Source organism: Macrotis lagotis, chromosome 3 (assembly GCF_037893015.1).
Source record: "Macrotis lagotis isolate mMagLag1 chromosome 3, bilby.v1.9.chrom.fasta, whole genome shotgun sequence".
Lineage (NCBI taxonomy): Eukaryota > Metazoa > Chordata > Mammalia > Peramelemorphia > Peramelidae > Macrotis > Macrotis lagotis.
Window position 1 is genome coordinate 111,103,285 of NC_133660.1, and position 18,605 is coordinate 111,121,889.

The following is an 18,605-nucleotide window of genomic DNA, read 5'->3' on the forward strand; positions in this document are numbered from 1 at the left end:
GTTAGCCTCCAGAGTTTGGTCTCAAAAAAGTACAAATAGAATTAGGTTAACATAAACCTTTATTAAATTTCCCTAAGTGGGGTCCAGCTAGTAAACAGGACCTCCAAAATGGAGTTTTGGAGAGGAATTCTTATATAATTCAACTACCATAAGGTATGATCTAAATTTAAAAAAAAAGAAATCTTCCCCCTTCAGGAGATGTGTCATCCAGGGACTGTTGATACAATGGAGGGGGAAAAAGCAGGAAAAAATTTATATTTACTTTTAGGTGACATCAAAAGTTGTCAACCTCATCACTCAACTAAAACTGCTTTCTTCAAATTATCAATCTCTCAACTGCCATATCTAGAGAACTTCTCTCAATCCTAAGCCTTCTCAATATGGTATTGGTTGGATCTGCCACCAAGATCATCCTTCCCTTCTCTTTATTTTCTCCTCTCCATTTTGATGACACTTCTCTCTCTGGGTTCATCTTCTAGCTATGTGATTAGTACTTAGTCTCCTTTGTAAGCTTTTCATCTACATCACACACCCTAATTTTGGGAGGTCCCTCATGTTCTATCCTAGCTCTCTTCTCCCTCTCCATTTTCTTGCAAATGACTCCCAAATCTATATATCCAGACCTAGACTCTCCCGAAACCTCCATCTCCAGTCTTATATAACTGATTTCCTATTAAACATCTCTAATTCTATTCGCTAAAACATATCATTATCTGTTCCCTCTTCCTAATTTACCTATTCCTTTTAAACATATCAACATCCTTCTGATCTCCCAGGGTCATGATCTTAACATTTTCCTCAACTTCTTGCTCTCTGTCACCCCATTAATCTAATTGGTTTTGTGAAATCTTGCCAATTCCACTTTAACATTTCCTTTTGTTGTTGTTGAATCATCTTCATCATATCCAATTCTGTGATACCATTTTGGGGGTATTCTAGGCAAAGATATCAGAGTGGTTTGTTATTTCCTTCTCCAGCTTATTTTACAGATAACCACCTGAGGCAAATAGGGTTAAATGTTTTGCCTGGGATCACACAGCTAGTAAGGGTCTGAGACCAGATTTGAATTTATAAAGATTCTGGTTCCTGGTTCCAAACCCAGTCCTCAAGACAATGAACTATCCAAATGTCCTTATTTCCTTTTATGGTAAAATATAACATTTTAATTTAGCTTTTAAAGCCCATACTGAGCTGTGAGCTATTCCACCCAGCGTGCACTTGCCTCCCCCGCCTCCAGGTGTGGCACCACTGCCTCTCTCTCCTAAGGGTTTAGACTTGCCACCTCCAAGTTCGCCATGGATGATGATTTGCTGCTCTCATTGTTGACAATGGCTCTGGCATGTGCAAAGCTGGCTTTCCAGGAGATGATGCCCCTCGGGCCATCTTCCCTTCCATTGTTGGCAGCCCAAGACATCAGGGTGTGATGGTGGGTATGGGCCAGAAAGACAGCTACGCGGGAGATGAAGCTCAGAGCAAGAGAGGTATTCTGACTCTGAAATACCCCATTGAACACGGTATTGTCACCAACTGGGATGACATGGAGAAAATCTGGCATCATACTTTCTACAATGAGCTCCGTGTGGCTCCTGAAGAGCACCCTATGCTGCTCACAGAAGCTCCCCTGAACCCCAAAGCCAACAGAGAAAAGATGACTCAGATTATGTTTGAGACCTTCAACACCCCAGCTATGTACATTGCCATCCAGGCTGTGCTGTCCCTATATGCCTCTGGTCGTACCACTGGTATTGTGATGGACTCCAATGATGGTGTGACCCACACTGTGCCCATCTATGAAGGTTATGCCCTTCCTCGTGCCATCCTCCGTCTGGATCTGGCTGGCCGTGATCTGACAGACTACCTCATGAAGATTCTGACAGAGAGAGGGTAGTTTCACTACCACAGCTGAGAGGGAAATTGTGCGTGACATCAAGGAGAAGCTGTGCTATGTCGCCCTAGACTTCGAGCAGGAGATGACCACTGCTGCCTCCAGCTCCTCTCTGGAAAAGAGCTACGAGCTCCCTGACGGGCAGGTTATCACTATTGGCAATGAGAGGTTCTGATGCCCAGAAGCTCTCTTCCAACCTTCTTTCTTAGGTATGGAATCCTGTGTAATCCATGAAACTACCTTCAACTCCATCATGAAGTGTGATGTTGACATCCGTAAGGATCTGTATGCCAATACCGTATTGTCTGGTGGTACCACCATGTACCCAGGCATTGCTGACAGGATGCAAAAGGAGATTACAGCCCTAGCCCCCAGAACAATGAAAATCAAGATCATTGCCCCACCTGAGTGCAAATACTCTGTCTGGATTGGAGGCTCCATCCTGGTGTCTCTTTCTACCTTCCAGCAGATGTGGATCAGCAAGCAGGAGTATGATGAATCTGGGCCTTCCATTGTCCACCGCAAATGCTTCTAAATGGACTGTTTGTGTTTCTTTTTGGTTGTTTTGGTTATTTTTTTGTCAAAAGGGTGTGATAATGGCCCAGAAAAAGAGATGAGATTGGCATGGCTTTATGGTGAAGGTGATAAGCAGTCTAAGTATGTTGGAGGCAAACATCCCCAAAGTTCTACAGTGCGTCTTCAGGACACTGATTGTACATTTTTTTTAAGTCATTCCAAATAATTGTATAATGCATTGTGACAGAGTTACTTGCCTCTATGAAGGTGGCTATCCTGCTCTTTAGAGAAAAGGAGCTACTTAAAACATCCAGAAGGGGAGGGGGGGGAGGGGGAGGGGGGAGGTACTAGTATTGCTTTTCATGTAAATTAATGTAATCCTTTAAAAAAAACTTTTTGTATCTTCCGCCTTAATACTTGTTACTTTTTTTTAATTGTCAACCATCATGGATGGCCCCCTAAAATCCCTCCCTACCCCCAACATAGATGTGAATGAAGACTTTTTTTGCAGTCTCCCCGGGAGTTTAATAAGATTGGTGCCAGTACTTGGGGGAGGGGAGGAGCTTTACCTGTACACTGACTTTAAGACCAGTTCAAATAAAAGTGCACACGTTAAAGAAAAAAAAATTAAAACCCATACTTTACAATTTAGCCAAACTATCCCCATTCCTTCTGCCTCATAGATTGCCTCTTTCCTTTATAATGAAGCTTAAACACCATCTTTCTGCATGTCTTTCCTGTTTCTTATAACTTTTTATATTTTACATCTCCAACTGCCTTGTATTTAATTACTTTGTATATATTAGTATTTTTAATTTTATATTTATACTCTATATGTATTTTTTCTCTTCCATTACAATGCAAGCACTTTGTGAGTAGGGATTGTACATTCTTTATTGTATTTGTATTGATAGCACATTAATAGATACTTAATGTAGGAAATGAATATTTAATAATTAGTTATTGTATTAGGATCAAGTTTTTCCCCTTTTCTGCTTCCTCATCCAGAAACCAATCAGTGTGGAAATGTTTTCTTATAGATTTACCCATTCCAAGATTTAATCAGACATTAAAAGAAATTCTGTATTTAAGCTAATGGTTGTATTCTTGCTTATTGTGTTTGTTCAGATAGGTCCTGGGAAAATTCTGATTCTCCTCATTTTATCAAGACAGATGATGTGGAAATTGATGTCTCTTTGACCAAGATTTGAGTGATCTAAGTCATGTATCTAAAGATAACTGACCTCCCATTTGATTAAATAATTAGAAATGATTAGGCATCCTTCAGGAACACCTCCTCTTCAAAGGGCATTTAAACTATGATCCCACTGTGATTGGGGGTCTTATGTCTGAGAAAGATGGTCAAATGACTGATGGTCTTATTAATAAAAGAATAATTTTCACGAATAATGAAAAGGATCATCCTGCATCAGTTGGAGTTGTACTAGATATTCTATGAAAACAAAACAAAACAATTTCAGGGAAAAAATGAGAATTGAGATACATAAGGTCAAGAAAATATAGATGGTGAGTATTTTTAAATGTCCATAAGGCATTCATCCTAGACTCTCACTCTTCCCAACTCCCATTCCCATTGACTTACAGAAATCAAATATGGGAAGCCTTTTTGTATTATTATTAACTCAAGTTCTTATGGGGGGTGATTTAAATCCTGAATTCTCTTTCTTTCATCTCCCACCTCCCCATCTCCCATCTGTTGGGAAAGCAAGAAAAATAAAACCTACTACAAAAGTCAAGCAAAACAAATTCTCCTATTAGACATGTACCCTAACCTCCAAAACAAAATCAAAAAATAAAAAATAAACTATGTTTTGATCTGCATTCTGAGTTCACCATTTGTGTGGAAGAGGATAACATATTTCAGCATGAGGCCTTTCTGAATCAGGGATTGGTTCCATTATAGTGATCAGAGTACCTAATGCTTACAAAATTGTTTGTTCTAATAGTAATGTTATTTTATAAACTATTCTGTCTCTATTCACTTCATTTTGAATCAAGTCACAGGAGTTCCCAGGTTTTTTCTAAAATCATCCTCTTTCATTATTTCTTACAGTAGAATATTAATCCTTCATATGCAGGATGAGCATTTTTTAAAGTACACTTAAGGAGATGCAGTATTTTCCCAGTATTCATTCTCCCCAACCCCCATTCTTACTGGTATACAGAGATCCTTTATGTAAAGTGCTTTGCAAATCTGGACTTGGTATTTACATAGCTTGTATAATTCTTTTTTCTATTTTTTTATTTTAAAATTGTTATTTTTAATTCCAGTATCTAGAGCTTCTTCTTGCCCCTCCCCCACCCATTGAGAAGAGAAGCAATACAATACCCATTCTAAATTATTTTTAAAAGAAAGAAAAAGAAGGTAAAGTAAACATGGAGAGGAACAAAAAAATTTACACCTGGAAGGAAATGACAAACAAGGGGAAAAGATGATAATCAGTCATAATCTTTACATACCAACTACTGTAAGAAATCATGAACCTATATGTGTGTATATGTATAATATAAGCACATATATTACATGTGTGCATATAAGCATATATACATATAATATAAATATATTTACACATATGATTTCCCTCTCATTTTATTGTATTGCAGTTCATGATCAGAGCTTTTTCACGAAGAGGTCAAAGATGATGGACTCAGTGTAGAATGAAATGCTTGTTTTTTGGATGTGGTCAATGTGGGAATTTGTTTTGCTTGACAAATACGAATGCATATTGAACAAAAAGACTATTTTTTCTTTTTATAATCCTGGAAAAGGATTTTGTTGACTGAAAAAATACAAATTTTATATATAATTTGTAACAAAATTAATTTTACAATATATGCATATATTATATAAATGGACTAAAGATATAAATATAATCTAATTATAAATTTATAAATGTAATGATGTGTATGTTTATTTCTATAAAATATTTATATAAGTATATGTTCACATTATATAAGTATTGTATAGTGTGAATATATCTACATATGCAATGTCTTCAAAATACATGACAATCTATAATGTAGTTTTTTATTTCATATTTAATCTTTCATTTAAATATTTTATTCTTTGTTTGTATTTATATATTCTATGTAATAAAATACAAAATATGATTGAATAAATATTTTGAATCAAATATAAACGATATACAAGTCAAATTTTATATAACACATTCACATATTATATTATTATATAATAGCATTTATTGCATATATATTTATATCATTTTATATAGCATTTATATATAATAGAACTACATTTATATAAACATATATTATATGTAAATATTTCATTGTATAAATATGTTTATTTTAGTAATAGTCTGTAATATTATAAATAATAAACAAGTTGAATTAAAAATACAATTTATCAATATAAAATATTTATATTATATATTTGTATATCTATATCATATACTCTATAAATTATACATTATAATATATGATTTATCTATATTAAATATATAATACGTATTATATAATAGTCAATGTTTTATAATACATGAATAGTATTTAAACAGAAATAGATATAACAGTCAATGTTTTATAATACATGAATAGAATTGAAACATAAAATAGCATAAAAATAATATTTTTGATTATTTAATAGTGTCCAACTTTCTTCGACACCCATTCCTCTTCGTGTATTCATTGCGTTCTGGTATCGTGTCATTGAGTACTGTTAATACTGTCCACGGGCTTTTCTTGGCAAAAATATCAGAATGATTTGCCATCTGCATCTCCAGTCTGCTGGCCGGAGTTAAGGGATTGATTTGCCCAGGCGCACAGCTAGGACATGTCTGAGATCCCACTCTGACCTTTGGCCCAGTCCTCTCCCCAGGGTCCACCTCGCTGGAGCCCTATAAGAACTGTATTTAAACATTTTATGCATTATGTTCATAAAATACACTTATTTAAATGAATATATATTTAAATTCTTACATTAAAATTTTAGGTTATGAAATTCATCTAGACAATAAAGTCATATTTTCATGGGAAACTCTTTTAAATATTTATATTTTAGAATATAATAAATAACTCGTGTTCCAGATAAGTAAACATTCATGATTCTCAAAGTCTTCTCTATTAAATATGTATTGATGTTTGCTCAGTATTATTAAATAATTAACGGACTTGTGTGCGGCTACATAAATGAAAGATTCTAGAAAGGCGCAGATTCAATCAGCCTCAGCTCAGTGAGGGAGGCGTCTGGCCCGCCCCCCCCGCCCGGCACCGCCCCTCCCCCCCGCCCGGCGCCGCCCCCGCCTTCCCTCCCCCCGCCCGGCGCCGCCCCCGCCTTCCCTCCCCCCGCCCGGCGCCGCCCCCGCCGCCCCCTCCCCCGCCCGGCGCCGCCCCCGCCGCCCCTCCCCCCCCGCCCGGCGCCGCCCCCGCCCCTCCCCCCCCGCCCGGCGCCGCCCCCGCCGCCCCTCCCCCCCGCCCCCCCCCCGCCCGGCGCCGCCCCCTCCCCCCCGGGCCGCGGCCGGAGCGGGAGGAGCCCCGAGAGCCCAGCGGCGGCGACAGCGAAGGCGACGGCGGCCCCGGCCCGGCGCAGCGGAAGAGCGCGGCCTCCGGGCATGGCGCGGGCCGCCCGCGCTGGCCTGGCTCTGGCTCCTCTGCGGCTGCAGCTGCGGCCTGGGCTCCGGGCTCCCCCGGGGCGGCCCCCCGGGCCCAGCGGCTGCCGCGAGCCCCGGCCGCCCCGGCCTGCTGCCCCCCGAGCCCGGCGCCGCGGGCGCCGCAGCCTTCCGGGTACCGAGCCCCCCCCCGCCCCCCCCTCCTCCCTGGTGGTGTACGGGAAGCGGGGGGGGGGGGGGGCGTCTGTCCTCTGTCTGTCCTCTGTCTGTCTGTCTGTCTGTCTGTCGTCTCCGCCACCGCCCCGCCTGCTCACTCAGTCCTAGTCTCCACTTTCCCTCTCTCTCCTTTCTCCTCTCCTCTCCTCTCTCTCTCTCTCTCTCTTCTCTCCCTCCCTCCCCCTCCTCTTCTCCTTCTCTCTCTCTCTCTCTCTTTCTCTCTCTCTCTCTCTCTCTCTCTGTCTCTCTCTCTTTCTCTCTCTCTATTTCTCTCTTTCATTCTCTCATCTCTGTCTCTCTCTCATCTCTCTCCTCTCTCTTTCTCTCTCTCTCATCTCTCTGTCTCTCATCTCTCTCCTCTCTCTCTCTCATCTCTCTCCTAACTCTCTTTCTCACTGTTTCCCTCTCCCTTTCTCTCTCTCTCCTCTCATCTCTCTTTCTCTCATCTCTCTCCTCTCATCTCTTTCTCCTCTCATCTCTCTTTCTCTCATCTCTCTCTCTCCTCTCCTCTCTCTCTTTCTCTCTTTCCCTCTCTCTTTCTCTCCTCTCTTTCTCTCCTCTCTCTCTCTCTCATCTCTCTCTGTCTCTCTTTCTCTAATATCTCTCTCTCTCCTGTCATCTTTCTCTCTCTCTCTCTCTCTCTCATCTCTCTTTCCCTCTCTCAGACCCCACTGCCCCTCTCTAGTCTCTCTGTAAATCTCCCTCCCCTTGTCCTTCCTCCTCTCCTCAGAAAAATATGTTATTTTCTTTTTAAAAAAAAATGGTTCCAAGAGCCCCTTGTCAGGGGCTTTAGCAACCAGCCCCTTCGCTATCTTGCTTTTGCAGAAGAGGAAACTGAGGCTCAGAAAGGTGATGTGATTTGCCCAGTATCTTGGGGGCATTTCTAGCACAGCAGAAATTCAAGGCTAGGGTCACTGGCATCAAATTGTGAGTCTCTGAAATTAGAAAATGTTAATCAGAGTAATTATTGGGAGTCAAAATTGGACTTTGTAGAAATAGAGGTACCCCTCGAGTGATCTCCAGACTATGACACTTTAAAAGAGAGATACAGCATGGCACCATGGAACAAGACTAAAATTAAAAGTCTTGCCAGTAACTGTCTTATCCTAGACGTTCACATAAACTCTAACCATAGATTTTAAAGATGTTTAATATCTTAGACAAACATAAACTCTAACCTTGGATTTTAAAAGTGTTCAATTACAACCGTCATTCAGTCTTTTTTTTTCAATTGGGTCCAACTCCTTGTGACCCTTTTTGGAATTTTCTTGGCAAATATCCTCGAGTGGGTTGCATTTCCTTCTCCAACTTGTTTTATAGATGAGATGAGGAAATTGAGGCACAGGGTGAAGTGACTTGCCTAGGGTCACACAGGTGGTCATCGACTGAGGCCAGATTTAAATTCAGCAGGATGCACCTTCCTGAATCCAGGCTTGGCGCACCATCCACTGCCCTTTCAACTGTAGTGGCTCCCCCCTAAAAGCATGAAAGGATTTGACCAAAGTTGCAAGTAATAAAGCAATAGAGTCAGAACTTTTTTGTCTTTTTTTGTTTTTATAGGTTTTTACTAGGCAGTGGGGTTAAGTGGCTTACCCAAGGCCACACAACTAGGTAATTATCAAGTGTCTGAGGCCGGACTTGAACTCAGGTCCTCCTGTCTCCAGGGACGATGTTCTATCCACTGCACCACCTAGCCGCCCCAATAGAGTCAGAATTTGAACCTAGGGTTTCTGACTCCCAAATAATTGTGACAGCATTCTGGAGATGAAAATGATGTGGAAATCCTCTAGATTCATGTTAGGACCAGACTTCTTCAAGCCATGTGATGTTGAGAGATCTTGATATTGAAACCTGTGAGAAAGGAGGATTGGATTGAGAGGGAGTACTCCTCTCAGGAAGATACAACATTGAAATCTAGAGCAAATTTACCTTCTCTTCTGCAAAGAGGTGTTCATACACAATATAGGAAAATGTACATAAGTGGAAATTCTCTCCTGTGAATCATGTCCACTTGACTAATTTCCCAGTACTGACAAACTCTCAGTAACAGTCTTATATCTCAAATAGCTTTCTTTCATTGATTTTTGGGTTTAAAGTCAAAATGAATAATCACACCTATCTTGAATCAAGGTAATCAGACTTTTAGGAGAAAATTAGATTTTTGTAAGAGTCTTAAAAAATAGAAAGGAGAGAGGCGGCTAGGTGTCATAGCGGATAAAAGCATCAGCCTTGGAGTCAGGAGTACCTGGGTTCAAATCGGGCCTCAGACACTTAACAATTACCTAGCTGTGTGGCCTTGGGCAAGCCACTTAACCCTATTGCCTTGCAAAATCCTAAAAAAAAAAAAAAAAAAAAAATAGAAAAGAGATAATTTACTGCAGATAGACCCAGAGGAAAGGATGATTTCAAAAATTAAGAAGGGCAAGGAGAAGGAACCAGAGTCTACACATGTGCTTGATACCTCCTCTAATTATAAGTTACAATATCACCATCTTTTCAAGATTCCTTATCACTTAAATTGTCATAAGAGGACATTGAGTGTATAATATTTCCAAGCACAGTATGAATTAAGTAATAATAATACTAATTAGAATTGGATTTCTCACCATTTTGATAACTTTACTAGTGTGTCCTCATCAACAATTGAGGCCTTATTCCAGTTTCTCACTCTTTCTCACTCAGTCATTACTAACACAAGTTCCAGCAGTGCCCTTCTAGTGTATGCTGTTGGTTATAGGGAAGGAACAGCTCTCTTCTCGGTCTGCCCCCCCTTAATCTATCCCCAGATACTTCACTGCTCCCCCATCTCTCTAACCCCTTCCGCTTTTAACCCACAGGAAGAGTAGTAAAGGAGCAGCTAGGTGGCACAGTGAATAGAGTCAGGAGGAACTGAGTTCAAATCCAGCCTCAGACACTTAATAATTACCTAGCTAGGTGATCTTGGGCAAGCCATTTAACCCCATTGTCTTGCAAAAAAAAAAAGCCTGAAGGATAGGCAGTAAGCATTCCAGTGACTAGAATCTTAATTCAGCTTCTAGAATTTAATTGGAGCTTACTTCACTTCTATCACTCCTTTTGAGAAAAAAATGTTCATTTAGCTGTGATGTCAACAGAATTTAAAATGCATACTTCCACAGGAGATTAGGTTTCAGAAGCACTGAAAAGTACCAAATATTTATAACTTAAAATTTTTTTCCCAGGTATCTTTTATACATTTAATACTACTTCTTGTCAAACTATACAAATCAATAGAGACACATATGTCTGTGAGGTAAACATCTACTAAGTAATTGAGGCAACTTAGTGACCCTTAGCATCAAAAAGACCTGGGTTCAGATTCTGCCTCTGAAACATTTGTTAGAAATGTGATTATGGTCAAGTCACTGGACCTTTTTAGTTCCTTTAATACTTCAATACTATAGGGGCAGCTAGGTGGCACAGTGGATAGAGCACCGGCCCAGGAGTCAGGAGTACCTGAGTTCAAATCCAGCCTCAGACACTTAATAATTACCTAGCTGTGTGACCTTGGATAAGCCACTTAACCCCATTGCCTTGGAAAAAAACCTAAAAAAAAACACCTAAAAACAATACTTCAGTACTATAGATTGCAAAGGAGTTGGAATCTGCCATTGCCAAATTGAGGAAGTGGCCACACTGGGAGAGCCACATACTGATGTAATCAACAGGTGTGTGTGTGTGTGTGTGTGTGTGTGTGTGTGTGTGTATTTAGCGAAATATACTTATAAATGATTGAGATAGGGAAAGGAAAGAATCATGAATCTGTTATTTCATCACTAGAGAACTCTCAGAAGAAGCTGTCTCTGTAATTCACCCAACAGATGAGTATTTTCTCTAATTTCATATATACATGTACGTATATTATATACACATGGATTCAGTGGACATATAGATATATGCATGTGGCATTAGTTTAAAATATATTCATGCATTATATTTATGTATATTTTAAATATTTAACAGTATATTTTATATACACATGATGCTTAAATATATAAATGTATATTAAGTATTTATATAATATAAATAATATCAACCAATATATACATCTAATATTTATATGTTTCATATATAGTATACATTATATATTCTATGTCATGTTATATGCATATACTTAATACACATATGTTTGGACTGGACTTTTGATCTCATTAATATAGAGAGCTCTCAGTATGATAACTAGTTTTCTCTACTAATTCAAATTGCTAAATACTCTGAGCCTTAATAGTCTTAGACAATTTCATGAAAAACTGTTTTGTTATAGTGTAATGTAGCAATACTTTAAATATAATATAAATTATATATTAATAACATTTTAAGTATATCTAGTTTGTATATAAGGCAAGACATGAATCTTGGTCTTACTAATTTTGAGGCCAGGTCTCCATCCACTGAGCCACATGTAGATAGATATCAAAACACTTGTAAAATATAGATGTTATAACAATGTAATTGAACTTCAGATTTACTCAAGTTTGTGTTAATGTTGTCACTGGGAAGAGATTATCATGAGAAATTGAACAATTTAAAAATGATACTCTCCTGGAATCAAGCAGTGTCCCAGACCTTTCCTATAGATCTAAGTTTTCTTATACTAGAATAATGTCTCACCTTGACTCTTTGTAGACTGTTACTTCAAAATTTGATCTAAGATGTTATTTTAAAGTTTTTGGAGGGAAATAAGGGGAGAGTTTGATTGGGTTGCCTCTTCTCTACCATCTTGGTACCTCCCTCTCTTGGAATTGGCACCTCCCTCTCTTGGAATTGGCCCCTCTTGTAAAAGTGTGATAAATATATGATTTAAATCTCCTCCACAGGTGGAGCCAAAGGCAGAGCAGCTGCTAAGGCACTCATTATATGGCAGCTTTGGAGGTCTGTTCTCTGATGGGTTTTCTAACACTGTCCTTTCCCCCAGATAAATACTGTCCTCCCTATTAATTAGTGCCCTCTCTCAAAATTACCTTGTATTTATTTTGCATATTTTCACATACATGTGGTCTCCAAACATAAGGAATAATAATAATAATAATAATAACCATCATTGTATTTATATAGCATTTTAAGCTTTGCAAAGTGAGTTACAGTTTTTATCTCATTTGATCCTTACAACCCCGGGGAAAAGTGCTGATATCATTCCCATTTTACAAGTGAGGCATGACTTGCCCAGGATCACATACTGCTAATTAGTTATTTGATTCCAGGACCAGGATTTTATCCACTGCATTATCCAAAGATGACACCTCCAAGTATGGCATACCATCTATATGAGGGTAACCAGTAAAAGCATTTTAAATTAATAATTTTATGTTATTAAATTCATATAATTTATATTATATTTGAAGTATTGTTATATTACACTATAATAAAATGTTATTATAATTATTATGAAGTTATTTATATTATATTTAAAGTATTATAAAAGTTATACTACTTTAATAACATGATAAAGTGCATTCACCATTTGCCATGATGATTTTATCCACCTGCTGCCCTCACTAATCAACCTCTTCAGACTCTATAAGCTTGGTTTCCTTTGAGCAATTTGAGCTCTTTCAGGTAGAGATTTTAAAAAAGGGGGGGGGGGGTTATTGTTTAATTTCAGCCTAACCTCTTTGATTGAACTGAGGTCAATGGTCCTTTCGGTGCTGCTACTTCATCTCTCTCCCTGGGTTGTTTGAGTCAGTTTCCACTCCATCCACTTCTTTACTCATATCTTTTAATTCTTATCTTTAAGATTTCTAAGGAGTAGAAAATTTAAAGCATCTGGGATTGTCTTAGAGTGAGTTTTTTCTTCATGAATATAAATTGCCACTAGCTAATAGTCTTTGAGAGTTTACAGCCAAGTTGATGATAATCCTTTAAAAAGAATGTTATCCACTATTTTTTACCTTGGGGTGGGGAAAGTGGAATATAATCATAGCCATAAAAATAAAATACATGCCCTTTCAAAAATTCCATCTCCTTTTAGTTTCCTCTGACATACTTAATCTTACCTTGTAATCAAATGAAATCATTTTAAGTACAATGAACCAATAAATTTAATTTGATATTCTTCTCCCATAGTTCCCTTTCTTTCTTCAAACAGAACTATATTTCATCATTCTCCTTCAGGTGCATTGGTGGCCATCCCAATTAATCTAGACAGTAGAGTTTATCAGAATTGCCTTTTACTACTGCACTTGTTTACATAACTATTTTCTAGATATATTATTCTCCTCTTTCTTACTTTATGCCTCGGTTTCAGTTCTTAAAAGTCTTTCCAATTTTTTTCTTTGTTCGTCATTTGTCTCTGCCTTGTTCAACCTTTCAATAGTGAATGGGTGCAAAAAGACAACTTCTCAAATCTTGTAAAGGCATACTTTTGAATGAGACCAAAACTCAAGCTAATCTCTAGACCTTTCCTTTTTAATATAATAGACCTTTCACTCCTACCTGTAACTTGGGTGACAGACAATATTTACTTCTCCCTGGGCCCTAGATTACACATATCTCCCCCCAACTCTCCTTCCCTATGTGAGAAAGAAAAGCCTCTATTCCTTTATTCTAATAGAAGTGAGGTAGAGTTAAAATAACACTTTAATAGGGAAGAAGGAACATTGAATTTTTAAAAGAGAAGGGTGCAAATTTGGAGTAGAAGAGGGGAGCAGCCAGGTGATAGAGTGAATGGAGCACTAGAGTTGGAACTGGGGAGACTCATCTTCATGATGACTTCAGACACTTAACAGCATATGACCCTAAAGTCATTTAACCCTGTTTTCCTCAGTTTCCTCATCTATAAAAGAAGCTTTACCAATATTGTTGCCAAGAAAAATCCAAAGAGGTCATGAAGAGTCCAACTTGACTGAACAACAGCAGTCTTAGGGGGCATTAGAGAGGCAACAAAAAGTATTTATTTATTTTTTTAGGTTTTTGCAAGGCAATGGGGTTAAGTGGCTTGCCCAAGGCCACACAGCTAGGTAATTATTTAAAGTGTCTGAGGCTGGCTTTGAACTCAGGTATTCCTGACTCCAGGGCCAGTGCTCTATCCACTGTACCACCTAGCTGCCCCTAAAAAGTATTTATTTAAATACTTTTATTTATTTAAAGACTGGTTTCATCATTGTCAGGAAATACATTCCCTCCTCTAATCTCTGTGAGCTCCAAAGGAAAATGACCCTTCTCCCACACAGGTCTGCATAGTGTAGAGAGTGTTACCAGTCAGAAATCCTTTGATCAGAAAAAGCTAGTGGCACTTTTGTTTCATTACTCACCAAAACACAAATTTGACAGACTGACCATCAGTAGCAACCAGGGCTCACCTGGGAAAGGAGAGGATATTCATTTTTTAAAATTTCTCTTCTGTAGAAAGTAAAACCAAAAATAAAATGATTTGATACAGGAAACTGTTTCAAACAAAATAGAAGCATTAACTCAATGTCTAACCTGTGACAAGGTAGAATAAATATCAACTGTGGAGTTCTGAGGAAACTGGGTCTCATTTTCCTCATAGGGAATATAGGTGGGGATGGAAGATGACTGTGGGCCTTATTTTTTCTATCAAGACATAGACCATACCATAGATGTTGTTCACAGTGTGATATTTTAAGTTTGGCTCTGCACTACTTGGATATGTAACATTCGGACAAACCAAAAATAAATGGCTAGGGCAGCTTGGAAGCACAGTGAATAGCACACCGGCCCTAGAGTCAGGAGGACCTGAGTTCAAATGTGACCTCAGACACTTTATAATTACCTAGCTGTGTGACCTTGGGCAAGTCATTTAAACCCTATTGCCTTAAATAATAATAAAAATAAATGGCTAGCAAAAAAAAATGCTACTGCAAATGAGTTGAAGGAGGGAGGAAGAAAATGATAAAAATGATTTAAAGAAAAAAAAACTCAGTCTTTCAGACTCTTACTCTTTATCAACAAAAGCCTAAGCCTGAGGATGCTTTGATCAGTTTGAGTGTTTCTTCTCCTTCTCATACCTTCTAGACTTTTTCCTGACTATCCAGGGCTGTCATTCAGTGCCACCTGAATATTATAAGTAGGTAAAGATTCAGAATAATAGCAAAGATAAAAGGGATGGAGGGAACAATGAAAATAGTCTTCTCTAAAACTGAGCCAAGAATAATTGCTGATGAATGATAAAATAGAGAAGTAGAGAGGGAAATAGGAAATAAAAAATAGGAGGCATTTTTGTCTAAGTTAGGTTTGGCTGGCATTGAAAAGTTCAATTAACCCCAAAGGTTGTCCATAAAGACTCACTTTATAAGCCAAAACATACTAATTTCTTAACCCAGTAAAGCATTATCTTTACATCCTTTTTTAAAATAGTCATTAAAAGGGAATTGAAAAAACACAACGTTCTCTTGGGAACAATTTCTTCTTTATTCAAATTAATACTTTAGCTTCCTAAAAACTCTCAAAGGATTTGAGCATCAGAGAACCAACTACCTATTTCTAAGTTATGAGAATATTACCTTTCTAGAAATAACATCCCTGAATGTTATTCTTCTAACAATAACTGGTATTTACATGATGTTTTAAATTTTGTAAAACATTTCATATTTATTATCTCTTTAGAGTCTTATAATAATCCTGTGCTTTAAGTAGTATTGTCCTTTCTTTACAGATAAGGATACTAAGACTTAAAGTAATTAAATTACTTGCCTATGGTCATATTGCAAGTAAAATATCAGTAACATTTGAACTTTTTTTTTTGTCACACAAGGTTCACACAGCTAGGTAATTATTAAGTGTTGAGGTTAGATTTGAACTCGGATCCTCCTGACTCCAGGACTGGTGCTCTATCCGCTGCGCCAACTAGCCAAATCTAGCCACCAAACCCATTTTTATTTCATATCTCTTACTTTCTAACAAAGAACTTTGAACCAGAAAAAACTTCAAAGACTCTTGGTTCTAACTTTTTTTTAATAAGGATCTCTGATTAAAGAACTTCAGTGATGGAGAACCAAAGCAATCCCTGCTATTTTGGGTCATTTGTGATTGGTTAAGAAGCTTTCTCTATAGATAACTAGAATTTGATTCTCTGCAATGTCTTGTCCTACCAAAATCTATACCTTAGAGCGTAGCAGAGAAAAACCTATTCTTCATGGCAGCCCTTAGGAACATAGAATTAGAATCTGGAAGAAAATTATCTAGTCCAACCTTCTGATTTTACAGTAGAGGAAGATGAAACACAGAAAGGTAAAATGATTTGCCCCCACTTCACTTAGGTAGGGATTCAAAACCAGTTTCTTAAAAAATCAAGTCTAAAGCTTTGTGGTTCTGTACTGGAATTCTCTTTCCAAATACAATCTTGCAGAATTTGGAGATATCTTAAAAAGTAGTCCTTTTCCTGAAGAATTTTCATGAAGACAAACCCATTATATCTTGTCTGTTTATTCCAGTTTTCGATAACTGTAATTGTGGGGGGAGGGGGTTACATCAAACCAAAATTTGACTCTTTTCTACCCTTCATTTCTAGTTTTCCCTGGGACCAAAACAAACAAGTTAAATTCTACTGTTTTAGGGCATTTGAGGACAATTAACAGGACTTTCTTGAGACTTCTAGACTATATCTCATTTCTTTACAATAGAATCATATTCCATTTTATTTATATACAGCTTAACCATTATCCAACCGTTGGGCACATTTTGTTTCTTGTATTTTGTTGTTACAATTAATGCCACTGTGAATGTTTTTGTACCTAGAGTTCTTCTCTTTACTGACATTAATATCATTGGGACATAAAATCAGATATAATCTCTTGATTTGATTAAAGGGTATAAAAGATTTTCCTTCAATTTCATTCTTTTTTTCCCCCCAGAAATTTGAAGTCACAGGTCCACTGTCTTAACATGTTCCTTACCCTTACTGAAATTGCTAAATTTTTAGCATCTTTTCCAAATTGGTGAATATAAAGTGATATTTCACAATTATTTTAGCTTTTATTTCTTTAATTACTGGTGGTTATGGATAGTTTTGAGAAGGCTATTGATAGTTTCAATTTCTTCCTTCAACCTTCCAAAGGTTTCACATACATCAACCATTTGTCTACTGGGAAAAATCAGAGAGATTAGTGTCAATTATCTTTAGATTTGAGAATATTAAATGCTTAACAGCCATATGTCCTACTAAAATATCTTAGCACTCCAGATCTTTTCTTCTGAATCTAGTTGAATATATTTGTTCAATAGTTTTAGCTTGTATTTAATTAAAATTATGAACTTTGATATCTTTGTATTTTAATATACTTTTTTATCCTTTGGTTATAAATCTTCCAGTTATGAAGATTATAACTTTATTTTTTTTAGCTTGTTTGTCCAATTGGAATTCACAATACTATATGATTAGGGTGGGTAGGTGGTATATAGGTGGTATATTGGATAGAGCAGTGAGGTTGAAATCAGGAATATTCTTGAGTTCAAATCCAGTTCAGACTTTACTAGTTGTGTGACCTTGGACAAGCCACTTAAGTGCCACTTAAGTACTCTTTGCCTCAGTTTCTTCCTCTGTAAAATGAGCCAGAGGAAAAAATGTCAAACCACTCTATTATCTCTGTAAGAAAATTCCAAATGGGATCATGAAAAGTTGGGCATGACTGAAGCAACTAAACAACAGTAGTCATATATGGTTAATGTCTATCAAAATTTCTTTTCCATAAATACCATTCTAGTTTCCCAGTAATTCCTGATGAATAAATGATCTTTTTCCAGCAATTTTGTGCTTGAACTTATTATATCTTTACTGTTTTCTGAGAGCATTTGCCCCTCCATCTTGTTTATCTCATTTATTCCACTCACCTAATTTTTTTTAAAAAAAAATTTATTTAAAGCAATGGGGTTAAGTGACTCACACAGATAGGCCATTATTAAGTGTCTGAAACTAGATTTGAACTCAGGTACTCCTGACTCCAGGGCTAGTGCTCTGTCCACTGTGCCACCTTAGCTGCCCCTAATTTTTTCAATGAAATACAAAATAGTATTAGGATTATGGATTCATAGAATTTGATTTGGGGAAGACTTAGATTATTTAGTCTGTGGCACTCATTTTATAGATGATGAAAGTGGGGTGCAAAAATAGGAAGTGACTAGCCCACAGTCACATAGGAAGGAAATATCCAAGCCAGCATTAAAACCCAGATTCTCTGAATACAGCTACAGTACTTTTTCCCACTATGTTATTCTGTATGGATCATTATTATTTTATAATACAATTGAGATCTAATAATGTTAGTATTTTTAACTCTTAGATACTTAATATATTTTATTGTTCATTAAACAACATTTCTTTTTATCTCTTCTTCTTGCATTTTGTTAGTAACATACAGAAATGTTGATATTTTGTTAGTAACAATTGAAATGCTTTCAGAAGGGAGGGAATCATATTTTTCACA

The 18,605-nt window shown here is 37.4% G+C and overlaps 1 protein-coding gene and 1 pseudogene across 1 annotated transcript in view; both read left to right on the top strand.

Moving 5' to 3' along the window:
* Nucleotides 1-1,295: 1,295 nt before the first annotated feature.
* Nucleotides 1,296-2,472, top strand: LOC141516200 (actin, cytoplasmic 1 pseudogene; annotated as a pseudogene).
* Nucleotides 2,473-2,498: 26 nt separating this feature from the next.
* Nucleotides 2,499-18,605, top strand: part of CTSO (cathepsin O) — a 59,264-nt gene continuing 43,157 nt past the window's right edge. Inside the window, exons 1-3 of the mRNA XM_074231565.1 lie at nt 2,499-2,598; nt 6,030-6,127; nt 6,929-7,165. Of these exons, the coding sequence (XP_074087666.1) occupies nt 2,499-2,598; nt 6,030-6,127; nt 6,929-7,165 (435 nt within the window). The remainder of the gene's footprint in view (nt 2,599-6,029; nt 6,128-6,928; nt 7,166-18,605) is intronic.